Here is a 15,935-nt window from a genome sequence, read left to right on the forward strand (position 1 = left end):
AGCGAGAGGTTGGACAAACTTGGGTTGTATTAGAGTTATAGAAAATTACAGCACAGAAGCAGGCCGTTCGGCCCATTTAGACCATGCCAAAACTATTTAAGCTGTCTACACCAGGACCATTTCCTTCCATATCCCTACTATCCATGTACCTATGCAAACTTTGCCTAACTGTTGAAATGCACCACTCGCACTGGCAGCTCGTTCCACACTCTCACCACCCTCTGAGTGAAGTTTCCCCTCATGTTCCCCTTGAACCTTTCACCTTTCACCCTTAACCCATGACCTCTCGTTGTCGTCCCACCCAACCTCAGTGTAAAAGCCTGTCAGCATTTACCCTGTCTATACCCCTCATGACTTTGTATACCTCCATCGTCCAAGGAATAAACTCCCAACCTATTCAATCTTCCCTTATAACTCGGGTCCTCCGGTCCCGGCAACATCCTGGTAAATTTTCTCTGTACTCTTTCAACCCTATTTACATCTTTCCTGTCGGCAGGTGAGCAGCGAAGGTCGAGGGGAGATCTGAGAGAGGTTTATAAGGTTATGAGAGGCATGGATGGAGTAGGCAGGGAGGATCTGTTCCCCAGGGTTGAAATGTCTAATACCAGAGGGCATGCATTGAGGGTGAAAGGGGGTCATTTTAAAGGAGATGCGAGGGACAAGTTGTTTTACAAAGAGTGCGGTGAGTGACTTTACTGTTCTGCCTGGGATGGTGGTAGAGGCAGAAACATTAGGGACTTTAACAGACATTTAGATAGGCACATGAACGTGAGGGAAACGGAAGGATGTGGACATTGTGTAGGCAGAAGGGATTAGTTGGCCATTTGGTTAGTAATTGGGGTCAGCACGACATTGTGGGCTGAAGGGCCTGTTCCTGTGTGCTACTGTTCTACCTTCTGTACCCCAGAGAAATTTAAAGGTTATTATCAATGAGTGTATAGATATTTGGATTACAGGGCAATCATTTTAAGAGGAATCAGGTGGGCAGGAAGATAGAGCTGAGACCAAGATCATATCTGCCACGATCTTATTGAATGATGGAGCAGGTTCGAGAGCGGTACGGCAAGTTTTCCCATCCCCGTTCCTCTGTCACCTTCACGTAACACACTGAGAACAGCATAGCAAGTGTCGTCGGCACTAAAGCTGCACTGTACTCAAATTCCTTGTATTCATTCCAGTCTGGGGGTAGACACGTAACCTGGAAAATGAACACTGGAATCCCAGATGAACTGGAGACCACAAGCACGAGGAAACATGCAGATGCTGGAAATCCAGAGCAACAAACACCAGATGTTGGAGGAACTCAGCAAATCAGGGCATCTATGAAAAAGTAAACAGTCGATGCTTTGGGCTGAGACCCTTCTTCAGGACTGGACAGGAAGGGTGATGAAGCCAGAGTATGAAGGTGGGGGAAGGGGAGGAAGAAGTGCAAGGTGATAGGAGAAATGGAGAGAGCAGAGGGCTGAAGTGAAGAGCTGGAAAGTCGATTGGCGAAAGAGATAAAGGGCTGGAGAAAGGGGAACCTGATTGGAGAGAATAGAACACCATGAAAGAAAGGGAAGGAACCAGAGGGAGGTGATGGGCAGGCAGGGAGATAAGGTGAGAGAGGGAAATGGGAATGGGGAGTGGTGAAGGAGAGGGTGCAAAGTTACTGGAAGTTTGAGAAATCGATGTTCATGCCATCAGGTTGGAGACTACCCAGACGGAATATAAGGTGTTGCTCCTCCAACCTGAACACAGCTTCATCGTGGCAGTACAGGAGGCAATGGACTGACATGTCAGAATGGGAACAGAAAGTAGATGCAGAATTGAAATGGATGGCCACTGAGTGTTCAACATTGTGATTTGGTGTCATCTGTAATTTTTTAATTCGTAAACCAATAGCCTTTCAGATCAACAAGTCACCACAGTAAACGATTTTGCAAGATGTTACTCTGACTCAGATATTCAGGTTCAAAATTCTTTCTACTACTGGAATTTTCTCTATAAGTCAAAAATTGCTGACAATGAATTAAAAGCTTTAGCAGAAATCAAAAAAACACATACATTGTATGTTAACGACATGCAGTTTTTCCCCTATACTACATTAGCAGCAATGCCTCAAGTGTATCAATATCTTACAATTCAACAACCAGCCGGGCTAGGTTACATGTCAGTAGCTGTCTTACAATCTATAAATCCTTTTTACAATTATTCTACAATTCACAGTGCAAATATCTGCCAAGGGAAAGTGTGACTGAAGTGCTTAATCCAACTGCTCTGCTGTAGGATGGTGTCAGATCCTGCTTGGTCAAGCCGAACTTTCTCATGGCGAGTTTGCTGGAAGAAAAAAAAGCACTGAATTAGTTTTATTTCACTGTTTTTACAATACCTGCTTTTAAGTATCACATACTGTTCTGGTCACCCCACTATGGGGACGATGTCGAGGCTTTGGAGAGGGTGCAGAAGAGGTTTACCAGGACGCTGTCTGGTTCAGAGGGCATGTGCTATCACGAGAAGCTGGATAAACTTGGGGTTGTTTTCTCTGGAGTGTCGGAGGCTGAGGGGAGATCTGATAGAGGTTTACAAGATTATGAGAGGCATAGATAGAGTGGACAGGGAGTATCTGTTTCCCAGGTTGAAATGTCTAATATCAGAGGGCGTGCGTTGAAGGTGAGGGAGGTGCGGGTAGGTTCAAGAGGGATGTGGGGGGTGAGTTTTTTACTCAGAGAGTGGTGGATGCCTCGAATGTGCTGCCTGGTATGGTGGTACAGGCGAGTATATTAGAGATGTTTGGTTACACACATGGACGTGAGGAAGATGGAGGGATATGGACATAGTGTAGGAGGGAGTGATTAGTGTTTGGATGTTTCTGATTTGCTTTTTAGCTGGTTCAGCACAACACTGTGGGCCAAATGGCCTGTTTCTGTGTTCTATGTTCAAAGTTAAACCCCCCAGACTGACATCTGAGCTTTCCTCACCTACCACCCCGTGAGCCTAGGCATCCAACGCATCGTTCTCTGCAACGTCCGCATTCTCCAAAGGGATCCTACCACTCAACATGTCGTTTCCTTCCCCCACTCTCTGCCTTCTGCAGGGACCACTCCCTCCGCGTTTCCCTCCACGCTAATCCCCCTCCCAGCACTTCTCCCCGCAACTGGCCTAAGTGTTACACTGTTTGGGTCAATTCAGGGCCCCAAACTGCCCTTCCAGGTGAGGTAACACTTCACCTGGGAATCTGATGGGGTTGTCTATTGTGTCCATTCCTCCCTTTCCAGTTCAGTTCTGGTGGATTGGACTGTAGAATTGGTATTTTTCTTGTAGTTTATCTTTCTTCTGCTTGTTTGTATTTTTATATAATCACAAACATATTTGTGAGTTTTTTAGTGGCTGTAGTTGGAAGTATCACCTTACTTGAACGGGGACTATCTCATTGGTTAACCGTTATCTGCAAGTTCAATAGACTTAGCAAGCTGGTATAGGAAGACCAGACCATGATGGATCAGTCTCGTTCTGGTCCCTCCCACTACATATCTCTCTATCTATCTCAAGCTCTCCCTCTCTCTTCTTCCCTCTCTCCTGCCTATCTCCTCTCTCACCCTCCCTCTATCCCCCCTCCTCTCCCCCTTTCATTCACTCCCTCCATCTCTCTCACACTCCCCCCCTCTACCTCCCTCACTCTTTCTCTCCTCACCCTCATGCTTCACCTTCTTTCCCCGCATTTTGTTTTTGTAACGCTTAACAAACGATGGTAATTGACGTGTTTTTATGCCTCATTCTTAACTTCTGAAGGAGCTCGGATCAAAAGCATCAGGACCTGGCAGTTCCAATGTCATCTGTAGAATCTCTGTGCAGCAGAATCCATTTCCATTGTGTACAATTTCCGTGAATCAAACCTATTTTCCCATAAACACTTGCTGCATGTAATTCTGCTGGATCAAAGTCCTTCCCATTGATATTCAATATATAAAAATAATATTTAACTGGCACTTTACCCTGCTGCGTCTCTACTCGATTTCAAAAGCCTCCTAAAGATCTAACACTTTGAAAATGCATTTAGCCTCCCACCAGAACCTCTCCTGGGTGGCCGGCTCTGCCCCATGTGAACTGCTCTGAGAGCCTGTCTAAGTGAGCAGTGCCGTAAAGAAATTGCAGACTGAGGTTTTAATGGTTTTTTAAACTTACACCAGACTAAATACAGTGAGGTCGTTGTCAAACTCCCTTGAAGACAGCACCACATTTGACAAATGCAATAATTTACGCGTAATAAATACATTTTAGCTCAGTATTTCCTGTTTTTCTTTATACTGACTGGCTAAATGAATGATTGAACGGTCTGTGGTGCACGCTGGACGTTTAAAGCGCTGGTTTATGGAATTCATCACTGAAGCCTGACATTTCTTGGCAATGTTATCATAACATTTTTAGGGGTTCCAGTGTATTAACGTTTATTGCAAAGTTATTTTGAACTATATAAAACACTTTGCATACTAGGCGCTCGTTTGGAGTGAGGCGATGCCAAGTGCTGAACTAAACGATCCTCCAGGAGGTGAGAGACAGGGAGACAAAGAATGAAGTGGTAGTTTGTTAAAGGGGGAGCTCACCTTTAAGACCATAAGACCATAAGACCATAAGACCATAAGACCATAAGACCATAAGACATTAGGCCACTCAGCTCATTGAGTCTATGCCATATCCCTCTCAACCCCATTCTCCTGCCTTCTCCCCGTAACCCTGGACAACTTTACTAACCAAGAAACTGTCAAACTTCACTTTAAATATACCCAATGGCCAATCGTGGCGATGAATACCACCCTCTGGCTGAAGAAATTCCTCCTCATCTCCGTTCTGAAGGGGCGTTATTGTATTCTGAGGCTGTGCCCTTGTCACGTGGGGGGTTAGTGTGCTCGTCGGTCGAAAGCCGCTTGCATCGTGCCGGTCACCGACTGGCCCTCTTGAAGGATGCAGCAGCTCGTTCCCATTGGTTGCCTTGTGTGCGGCGGCTCCGGTGTCCGGTTTCAGGCGCCTCAGGGTGTAAGAGCAGCCGGTGAGGGAGGCCCGGTCTCTCTGCAGGCCACTGAGGCCGTGACCGGTCGAAAGGTACACAGAAGGCCCTTAGCTAAGTATCTAAGTTAAGTTAAAGTCTGTTCCAAGACAGATAGGCTCATCAGTCCAGTGCTTATGCCGGTTTCCGTGGTGTGAATACGAGACTCCCCACCCACCCTTGAATATGGACTGGAGCTCTGAACATTGTGTTCCTAAAAGTTGTGAACCACAGTTAATTGGAAGACCAGACATTGCTGATTTAAAATCCATTTGTGTGTCTCTAGTGTGGGTGCGAAGAAGGAGGTGTGATACATAATTCAAAGATCCTTGTAAATAGAGAACTGTCCTTTGACCTTCAGCATATAAAATGTCGTGTAGTGTTGGGCCAAGGGGGCACCTTCGTATGGTGACTGCTGTTATTCATTTTGTTGAATAAAGATACTACCTCATTTTTACCAGCTTTTTCCCTCTTGTGAATTTGTTCACACGACAACACAGAGCATACAATTTTTACAATCTTCAGATTTTAAAGTCTGCCAACAGTTTAGCTTGCAATAAGGAAAATCTATAGTCAAGGAAATAGCCAGACCTCTGAAGACTACGAGATGCATAGCGATGATGCTTTGAACGACACGAGTCTGAAGTTTTGTCAGCGGCAGGGAGACCCTTACTGCCCCTCCAGGAGCAAAGCAAACTTGCCGGTGGCTTTGGAGGGCTGCCTGCCTCAGTGACCTGGAGGGCTACGCTGGCTGTAGTCAGGGCTTTGTGCTTCGGCTCCGGGTAGGGTCTCTCGTGCCAAACAGGTCAAGGGTAGAGGCCAGACTGCCATGGAAACAGCAATGAAGGATCCTTCTACACCTGAGTGTGACGGTATTCCCGAGTCTCTGCCTGGAACTTGCATGACTGACAGTTGTGGAAACGGAGAGGGAGCTACTGACATAATGACGGAAGCCCTGAACTCCACCAGAGATGGACGATCTTCATTGCTGCCCCGAATGCCAGCTGCACAACAGGCAGTAAATAAGTAAGTAACTTTACTATTATTATTTTTAATTCTGCCTTGACATACACAGTGGCCACTTTATTAGGTACACCTGTACACCTGCTCGTTAATGCAAATATCTAATCAGCCAGTCAGGTGGCAGCAACTCGATGCATAAAAGCACGCAGATACGATCAAAGGTTCAGTCATATTGGTCAGACCAAACATCAGAATGGGGAAGAAATGTGATCTTCGTTGGTGCCAGATGGGGTGGTTTGAGTATCTCAGAAACTGCTGATCTCCTGGGATGCTCACGCACAACAGCGAATGGTACGAGAAACAAAAAAAAACATCTAGTGAGTGGCAGTTCTGTGGGAGAGAATGCTTTGTTGGACACAGTTCGGAGGAGAATGGCCAGACTGGTTCAAGCTGACAGGAAGGTGAAAGTAACTCAAATAGCCATGTGTGACAACAGTGGTGTGCCGAAGAACATCCCTGAACATTGAGGTGGACGGGCTACAGCAGCAGAAGACCACAAACATACATTTAGTGGCCACTTTACGTTGATATTCTCGATACACTGAGTGTATATCAGAGATATTTTCAGTGCTATTTCAACAGATTGGATACACGGTGATGTTAACTCAATTGAACAGAAATGTAATTGCCTTTTGTGAAATTACTACAGAGAACCATCTCTGAGAAGTTGTGTAAGGTGTCTTGGGCAAAAGCTCAGCTTGAGCTACTCGTTAGATCTGAAGGTTCATGTTAACTGAAGATAGTGCCAGAAGTTCTTGTGGACCTTGGCAACTTCTTCCAGTTCATCGGCAAAACGGTTTAAATCTCCTGTTCTAGTATCTTTTTTTTCCCTTTCCAAGGTGGCTGGGGTCCTGTCAGAGTCTGTGATCTACAGCTGCGCTCAAACTATGGTGCTTCATGGGCAGTGGGTTCTTGCTTTTGGAATTCGCTGACCGGCCTGGCATTTTGGTATCTGCAGGAATGGTTTTGAAGACACTCGCCTTTGGCGTGTGGTCCTGTGGACGACTCAGTTCCTCACCAATGTCACCAACTGAAGCGACGCAGGAGATCGAAACGTCGAGATCGCAGATGCAGCTGTCGGAGGATTCTGCACTCAACCGATCTCTCTCCCTCTCTCCCTTTCTGTCAGGAGAACTCAAATAAGCAATTCTCCAGATTGTAACATCAAGACTGTTGGCCTTCCCAGTGGGGGGTGTGGCGGGGACTGATGCTTTTGCTGGAGCAAGTGGGGTGAGGGGACAGTTGATGCTTTTGCTGCTGCTTGTGTGTGGAAGAGGGGAGGGGAGCTTTGGGGTTTTAGCACCCCATACCCCGGATTTTGACCGGCAACCAATCTGCACATTGGAAGTTTCGGGAGGAGGGGATTTCACTCGGGTTCACTGCCCGAGTACAAAAGCCAGCAGCACGATGCTACAGCAAAAAAAAACTTTGACCAGCATCCGACTGGCTTTTGGGATTGATTAGCAAGAGCAAGTTAAAGGGAGGCAGAGGCAAGCCCATCGTCTGAGTGGACAGAGTCAGAGTGGTGATCTTGACGCTTTAGATCTTCGAGGCTTCCCTCAAGAGAGGCTTCACTCAGAGAAAGCAAAGGAAAGAAAAGTTCAAGTTTTTTTCCTTCTCTTTATATCTGCTCAGCTCGGACCGTAGAGATGCCAGGCAGGAGAGTGGAATGCTCCTCTTGCGGGATGTGGGAAGGCGGGGAGAACTCCAGTGTCTCTGACAACTACAGCTGTGAGAAGTGCCTCCAGCTGCAGCAATCCACGTTAAGGAGTTGGAGCGGGAACTGGATGAACTCTGGGTCATGTAGGAGGCTGAAAGGGTGATAGACAAGACATAGGTGCAGAACACAGGGAACTGGGTGACAGTCAGGAAGGGGAAAGAGGTTAAGGAGCCAGTGCAGAGTATCCCCTGTGGCCATCCCCATTATCAACATGTATTCACTTAGGATATATATGTCAAACTCAAGGCCCGCGGGCCAAATCCGGCCCGCGATGGAATTATCTTTGGCCCGCGAGATAATATCTAATTACTAATAAAGCTGGCCCCAGTAATCGAAGCGCCTATGGCGTATGATATGGCTAATGCTGAGTTTATTCAGGTACCAGGTTTTCAGGGGTTTTAGTGTTTATTCGGCAGTCTTGCTCGGCAGTCTTCTTCATAAGAAACGGAATTTGTAAAGTGAAACACTTTGTAGTTATAGCAGAGACTGAGACACATGAGAGCAGGCTGAAAAAACGGAGGCAACGAAAGCTGCGTTCGCACGCGTCCGACTGATCCGGCCCGCATGAAGCTGCATTTTGCTCAATCTGGCCCATGACCTAAAATGAGTTTGACACCCCTGACTTAGGATATTGTTGGGAGGGGTGACCTAACTGAAGAAAGTGACAGTGATTGGCTCTCTGGCATTGAGTCTGGCTTTGCAACTCAAAAGGGAAGTGGGGTGAAGAGGGACACCATGGTTAAAGGGAATTCGTTAGTTAGGGGAACGGACAGGAGGTTCTGTGGGTGACAACAAGATTCCCGGATGGTATGTTGCCTCCTGGGTGCCAGGATCCGGGATATCTTGGATTGAGTCCACAGCATTCTTAAATGGGAGGGTGAACAGTCAGAAGTCGTGGTCCATGTAGGTACCAATGACACGGGTGGGATGAGTGACCAGGTTCCGCACCGGGTGTTCAGGGAGTTGGGTGCTACGTTAAAGGGCAGGACCTGCAGGGTTGTGATCTCAGGATTGCTACCCGTGCCACGTGCTAGTGAGGCCAGGACTAGGAAGATTGTACAGTTTAATACGTGGCTAAGGAGTTTGTGTGGGAAGGAGGACATATATTTTCGGATCGTTGGGCTCTTCTAGGAAAGGTGGGACCTGCACTGGTGTGACTGGTGTCATCTATTTCAATGCAAGAAGTATCGTAGGAAAGGCAGATGATAGTGCTGAAGATGAGGTGGCTGGTTTACAAACAGAGGCAATGCGAAGTGAGTAGAGGCTGTTGATTGGGAAAAATTACAGTCAGCAGGATGAGTTACAATGTAAAAGATGGACGAAATGTGAAACAGGTGAATACAGGACTGAAGGTGTTACACTTGAACGTGTGCAGTATGTGAAATAATGTAGATGAACAGTTGCCGACCCACCACTCTCTGTGTAAAGAGGTTACCTCTGACATCCCCTGCTACATTTTGCTTCAATCACCTTAAAATTATTCTCCTTCATATCAGGTACTTCTGCCCTGGAAAAAAGTCTCTGGCTATTTGTCACTGGTAGACAGGTCTTAAAGAAAGCTTTGGCACATTGGCCTTCATACATCAAAATACTGAGCACAGGAGATGGGATGGTGTGTTGAAGTTGCATAAGACATCAGTGAGGCCTAATTGGAGTATTGTGTGCAGTTTTGGTCACCTACCTACAGGAAAGATGTCAACAAGGTTGAAAGATTGCAGAGAAAATTCACAAGGATGTTGCCGGGCCTGGAGGACCTGAATTACAAGGGAAGAGGGAACTGGCTAGGACTCTATTCCTTGGAACATAGAAGACTGAGAGATCTGATAGAGGTATACAAAATTATGAGGGGTATAGACAGGGTAAATGCAAGCAGACTTTTTTTCCACTGAGGGTGCGTGGCGCTACAACTAGAGGTCATGGGTTAAGGGTAAAAGGGAAATCTTTAAGGAGAACACGAAGGGAAACTTCTTCACTCAGAGGGTGGTGAGAGTGTGGAACGAGCTGTCAGCATATGAGAAGCTTGGATGGGTACATGGATAATAGCGGTATAGAGGGTTACGGTCCCAGAGCAGGTTGATGGGAGGAGGCAGTTTAAATGGCTCTGCACAGACCAGATGGGCCAAAGGGCCTGTTTCTGTGCTGTACTCTTCTATAACTCTATGACTTTGTCCACTCTATCGATGTCTCTTTGTCATCTTGTACGCCTCCGTCATCATCCTTCACTTCAAAAAGAATAGCTCCAGCTCACTGGGCGAGAAGGCTGAACACAACCTTTGGTCTCACGTTCAAGAATTCTGCGACACGTGCTCTCATGTGTAGCTAGCCATCTGGACACAAGCTGGGGTCTGATCAGCCCCGGCTGGGTCACCTGGAGGAGGATGTATGATGTTGAAAGACCCGAAACACTCGATGATTCCAGGAACATCACTGATGATGTGTCCAGAAGCATCAGTAGATGTATGCAAACAGCAGTGTTATTCATTTATTCACTACTATTATTTGTTTTTTTTGTACTTGCACAGTTTGTCTTCTTTTGAACACTGGTTGTTTGTCAGACTTTGTCTGTAGTTTTTCACTGATTCTGTTGTGTTTCTTTGTTCTACTGTGAATGCCTGCAAGAAAATGAATCTCAGGGTTGTGCTGTTGCCTCTGATGGAGGAGAAGAGAAAAGCGCACAAGTCCTCCCCTAGCGAGAGGAACCTGCGAGTGCCCCGGAACAAAGTTCAACAGGCTGCCAGGCGGTGTGCCAGTGACTACCAGCCCCAGCTCCGCCCCGAGATCCGGGAGGCTGCTGACCCCGGCAACATGACAGAATCAAGTGAGCCATTGGTCCACGAGAGAGCAAGACTGCCCTCCTAAAGTCGACGACGGGAGAGGTGATCAAGGACAGAACACAACAGCTGGAACGCTGAGTAGAACATTACTCGGAGCTGTATACCGGAGAGACTGTCGTTACAGGTAAAACTCTGAACACCATTGAACCCCTGCCCACCATGATCGAACGATGAAGACCCCACACCAGAGGAGCCCAGCAAGGCTGGAAGCACCTCCGTCTGGGAAAGCACTAGGAACAGATGGCATCCCACCTGAGGTCCTCAAACGTGCCAAGGGCACCCTCATCCCAGAGCAGCACCAAACCCTCTGCCAGTGTTGGAGAGAAGGCAGCGTATCCCAATACACGAGGGATGCAAACGTTGTCAGTCTCTGCGAGAACAAGGGCAAAACGGGTTCGACTATCACGGCATCTCAGAGTTGTGGGGAAGTCCTGAGGAAGACCAGGCTGCTGACAGTAAGGCTCCATCCCGAGTCTCAGTGTGGGGCTCAGAGCTGAGCGGTCCACCATCGACACGATCTCCTCCCCTCAGGCAACTGCGAGAAAAGTGCACAGAAAGGAAAAGCCTACGAAAGGAGTGGATACGGCCCAGTCACTCAGGGGTTAAAGCCCTCACCGCCACTGAGCACATCTATGAGGAGCGCTGTCGCAGGAAAGCAGCGTCCATCATCAAGGCCATCCACCAGAAACCCATAACAGCCTTGAGAAACTAAATTATAGAGTCAGCACAGAAACAGGCCCTTCTGCCCATCTAGTCCAAGCTGAACCATTTAATCTGCCTACTCCAATCAACCTGTACCAGGACTACAGCCCTCCATACCCCTCCCATCCATGTGCCTATCCGAACTTCTCTTCAACATTGAAAACATGTGCAACACTTGTTCTGGCAGCTCGTTCACCTTCTGAATGAAGAAGATCACCCCATTTTCCCCTTAAACTTTTCAACTTCCACCCTTCACTCATGATGTCTAGTTGTCATCCCATCCAAGCTCAGTGGAAAAGGCCTGCTTGCATTTACCCTATCTATACCCCTCATAATTTTGTATGCCTCTATCAAATCTCCCCTCAATCTTCTATCCCAGGCATGGGCAAACTACGGCCCGCGGGCCATATGCGGCCCGTTAAGCTTTTTAATCCGGCCCGCAGAACTTGATGAAATTATATTAATAAACCTTGTTAACGTTTTTTTTTCCCGCAATTCTGGCATTTTCGCCACAACAAAACTAAATCCAGACTTTGATGCGCTGGCTAAAAAGGGAGACCAACAACACTGTTCCCACTGAAATTAAAAATACGTTTCTTCGTTGTGTTATGTAAAAAATGCATTTGAAAATATTTTTTCAATAAGCCTCACATGTTACATGTCATTTCTGTTAAGTGATGGACATGAGTAGTGCGCAGGTGCACGTACGTTCTCAAAATAAAAAATGCGCTCCAGATCAAATAACGCACTCCACATACTGGCGCGCTGTCACTGTTCTGTCCTTGTGCTGGCCGTTGTTGAGTTTTGGCACAGGGGACAATTGAATAAGAAGGAGCAGGACAAGTAGACCTGCATCTCCTACCATTTTTGAAATAAAGACAGTCAGGAGGAGAGTGATGATGATAATATCTTGAAGGATAACAGAATTTTCAGTGCTTTAAAATAATAACTGTTGTTACGTATTCAGGCAACAATAAATATATATGAGTTAGGCAAGGGTTCTTATAACAAATAACACGATTATTAAACACTGAAAACAAACCCCCCAAAAGTAAACAAACACTAACGTAACCGGAAAACAGCTCTTAAAGCGATGCAGCTCAAACAGTTCTTAAAGCGATATTGCCAAAAGTTCAAAATGCTCAGTCCATTTAAAAGGAGAGACTTTTTAAGGCGATTTAAATTCTCTTCCACGTCGTTGTCCTTCGATCCCCGGCGTCGAACTCTTCCCAAGTAGAATTTTATGAAACGTAACGGTTTAAAGGCACTGACCTTTCCTTCCACACTATTCTCAAATCGTTTCTGGTCAACCCAGGGATTAACACAAGAATAGTCAACGAAATCCTTCCGAATGAGGATCACACAAGGTCGAACCCAATCCACCGTCGAAAATCGATTCTCCTCGATCTTTAACTTCCGAACTCTGATATTCACTCTCCACTAGCAGTATTGTAAAGAAACTGCTGGCATTGACCTTTTAAACTTTAGGCATTAGATAAAACTTCATCTTTCAACTAAACTGCATCATCACATTAAATCACGCAGTGGCATGAAGTCAACATGGCAAATCCAGCCACGAACTGCCCCACCTGACAGGGTGGGGTCTTCCTTTTATACCCTGTAAAAAAAACCTGTCACATGACCTCTACTGGCGGGGAAAATGACGTCACTCCACCATCACAAGACCATTACCTCAAGTCCAGTATAGCTTCAACCCCAGTCACGTGACAAGGGTACCACTGTCGCATGTCACGAGTACGTAACACTGTTACTATTAAAAAAAGCTGTATTTTATTCATTTAATTTTCAGTGTTTTAAAAGTCATTTCAATAAATAGCTAAGTACCATGGGACTTCAAAGACAGATATTTCGTTGTAATGCATTTGTTCATTTTCAATTGAAATTAAAGCACATGTTTTCTACATATCCCATGATATTTTATTTTCTCTTATGAGGTGTATTACCAAAACACTCCGTCCATCTGCTCCTGGTCTGGCCCCCCTGTCAAATTTTAGAACCCTTTGTGGCCCACAAGTCAAAAAGTTTGCCCACCACTGTTCTATCCTAACCTATTCAATCTTTCCTTATAACTCAGGTCCTCCAGACTCAGCAACATCTTGGAGTTTCATGTCCCACTTGGCAGACGTTACCGTCCTGGCAGTTGTTTGTTTCTCAGTGATTTCAAGGAATAAAGTACCTACCAGCAAATGTCATGAGCAGAGAAACTTCATTAAAAGCGAGCTCTCCAAGTTCATTGTAGCTAGCTCCTAGGCTCCAGGAAATGAGGAGTTTTCAAGGGATTTCTTTCAGGATGATCCAGAGTGCTTCACACCAGCTTTAAAGTGCAGGTATTTTAAAATTACTTCAAATATTCAAAACCTTCTTGCGATCGCAAGGGCCTTTTTGACATTGTTACTGTGGAATGCTGCGAGTCAATATCACTGATTTGTTGGCAGATGGCAGGGAAACTGTGTGTTCTCGGTCGTGGCGAGGAATAAACCTCAAGTCGTGATGCCGCCTGTTTACAGCCGCCGGGAGAGAGGCGTTAGAGCTGGCGGTGTGGCACAGTGGCCGGGCTTGAGTTGGTGCTGTCCCGCGGTGTTGGCTCGTCAGAAGACAAGCTGTGGTGTGGTCGACTGCAGATTTCAACGGCATTCGTGGACTCAAGATCTGGACTCCTTTCTTCGTGGGGCTGTATTTTACTGATGCCTTACATGTGCATGCTACGTGTGCTTTGTGCTCTGTGTGACTGTTAGTATTGTGTTTTGTACCTTGGTCCCAAAGTAAAGCTGTTTGGTTTGGCGGTATATATGGTGCTCGTGTATGGTCGAATGACAAATAAACTTGATTTGAATTGCATTGAATATTGCAGTGAAGTTATATACAAAGTAGAATTCCAAAATGATCAGTGAAGTGAATAACAAATTAGTTTATACCGTGATGTGGACTGGTGACGATTTAAGCAGCATGTCGGGTATTGACCACATCGAGGTGGGAAGGTTCAGGCACCAGAGTATTTTGAGCCAACTGAACCTGATGTCTGGACATGGATTTAGACACTGGGCCAGACTGAAAGGGTCAGGGTGTTGGCGTCCGAGGTGACGTACGGGCTTGCTGCTCCGTGGTGCATTTTGCTTGGCTCTCTGACTCTCTTTGTGGACTTCAGTTCAAAACGCTATTTGCTTGCGGTTATTGCTCGCATGATATGTTTTTCTGCCTCTGCACATTGGGTGTTGGACGGTCTTTTTTCCCGGGCTTTCTTTCTTTCATGGCTCCCTGTTAGGAGACGGACTTCGTGGCTGCATAACGTATACGTACTTTGGTAACAAAAGTACTTTGAACTTTGAGGGACTACGTCAGCTGGGACTGCAGCCGAACAACCTGATCTTAATCAAATAGTGACACGTAGTTTGAAACGTGCACTTGAAAAGGCTAACGGAGCCTCAGGTTAGCACATTACCTGACAGAAGTCACTTCCAAAGCTGTGACATACATTGTGAGCCCACCTTACCTCACCGTGTTTGTGGGTTTGCTTGCCGAGCGTGGAGGTCAGGTCACAAATGTTTCGTTGCCAGTCAAGGTGACATCATCAGTGTCCGACTGAGGGCTGCTTTTGCCGAATCCTCGTGTCTATATGGTCTGACCCATTGTTCTGATTGGTTGCCTGTTGCGCCGGCTGCTAGTCTCCATTGGGTCCCAGCCAACCAGAGAGCTGAGTGATCTCCACTGGCCCCGTATCTCTGGTCATCGCTCGTTGTGAGCGTTGGTTCCGCGGGCGTCCATGGCTCACTCCTTGGTCCCAATTCCGCAGACTCACCGGTTTGTAAATTGCGTCCAGTTCAATATGCCTGTAAATGGAGTCTTCCGCTGAGAACCAAGCTTCTAAGAATTCTCTTGATTTTTGTAATTTCATTAGGCAGAATTCACACAAGCCATGTGTGTGCGTGCGTGCGTGTGCACATGTGTTTGAATATTATATATATGACACTGCCATTTGTTTGGGAGTGGAAGCAAGTACACTTGTATCAATTTTTGTCGACACTCCTACAATTTCTTGTTGTGTGTTTCCGCCCGGATTTTTGTAGTTCTGTAGTCCTCTGTCACGCAGACCAAGAAGGCCACGAGTTCGTCTGGGAAGCTCCAAGAATCCTGGCAGAAGCACAAAACAAGAAATCACTCAACTGCGCACTGCTAACGTCACCTCGACTGGTGATGAAACGTTTGCAACCTAACCGCCAGGTTCAGCAGGCAGGTGTGTAAAAAGGGCCCGAAGGATCATTGGCGACCCGAGTCACCCCAACCACAAACTGTTGCAGCTGCTACCATCCGGGAAATGGTACTGCAGCATAAAAGCCAGGAGCAACAGGCTCCGGGACAGCTTCTTCCACCAGGCCGTCAGACTGATGAACTCACGCTGATACAACTGTATTTCCATGTTATATTGACTATCCTGTTATGCATACTATTTTTATAAATTACTATACATTGCACATTTAGACAGAGACATAATGTAAAGATTTTTCCTCCTCGTGTATTTGAAGGATGTAAGTATTAAAGTCGATCCAACCAGCAGCAAACCAATCTCTTCTTTCATTTTGAGTCTTTTAGCGTTACACACAGGGAAGTGTAAACA

General features: G+C 46.3%; 1 protein-coding gene across 1 annotated transcript in view; it reads right to left on the bottom strand.

Moving 5' to 3' along the window:
- Window positions 1-1,462: 1,462 nt before the first annotated feature.
- LOC140737369 (SPARC-related modular calcium-binding protein 1-like) overlaps window positions 1,463-15,935 on the bottom strand; it is a 237,157-nt gene continuing 222,684 nt past the window's right edge. The window contains exon 13 of the mRNA XM_073063830.1: window positions 1,463-2,319. Within this exon, the coding sequence (XP_072919931.1) occupies window positions 2,306-2,319 (14 nt within the window). The 3' untranslated portion in view covers window positions 1,463-2,305. The remainder of the gene's footprint in view (window positions 2,320-15,935) is intronic.

Source organism: Hemitrygon akajei, chromosome 12 (assembly GCF_048418815.1).
Source record: "Hemitrygon akajei chromosome 12, sHemAka1.3, whole genome shotgun sequence".
Classification (NCBI taxonomy): Eukaryota; Metazoa; Chordata; class Chondrichthyes; order Myliobatiformes; family Dasyatidae; genus Hemitrygon; species Hemitrygon akajei.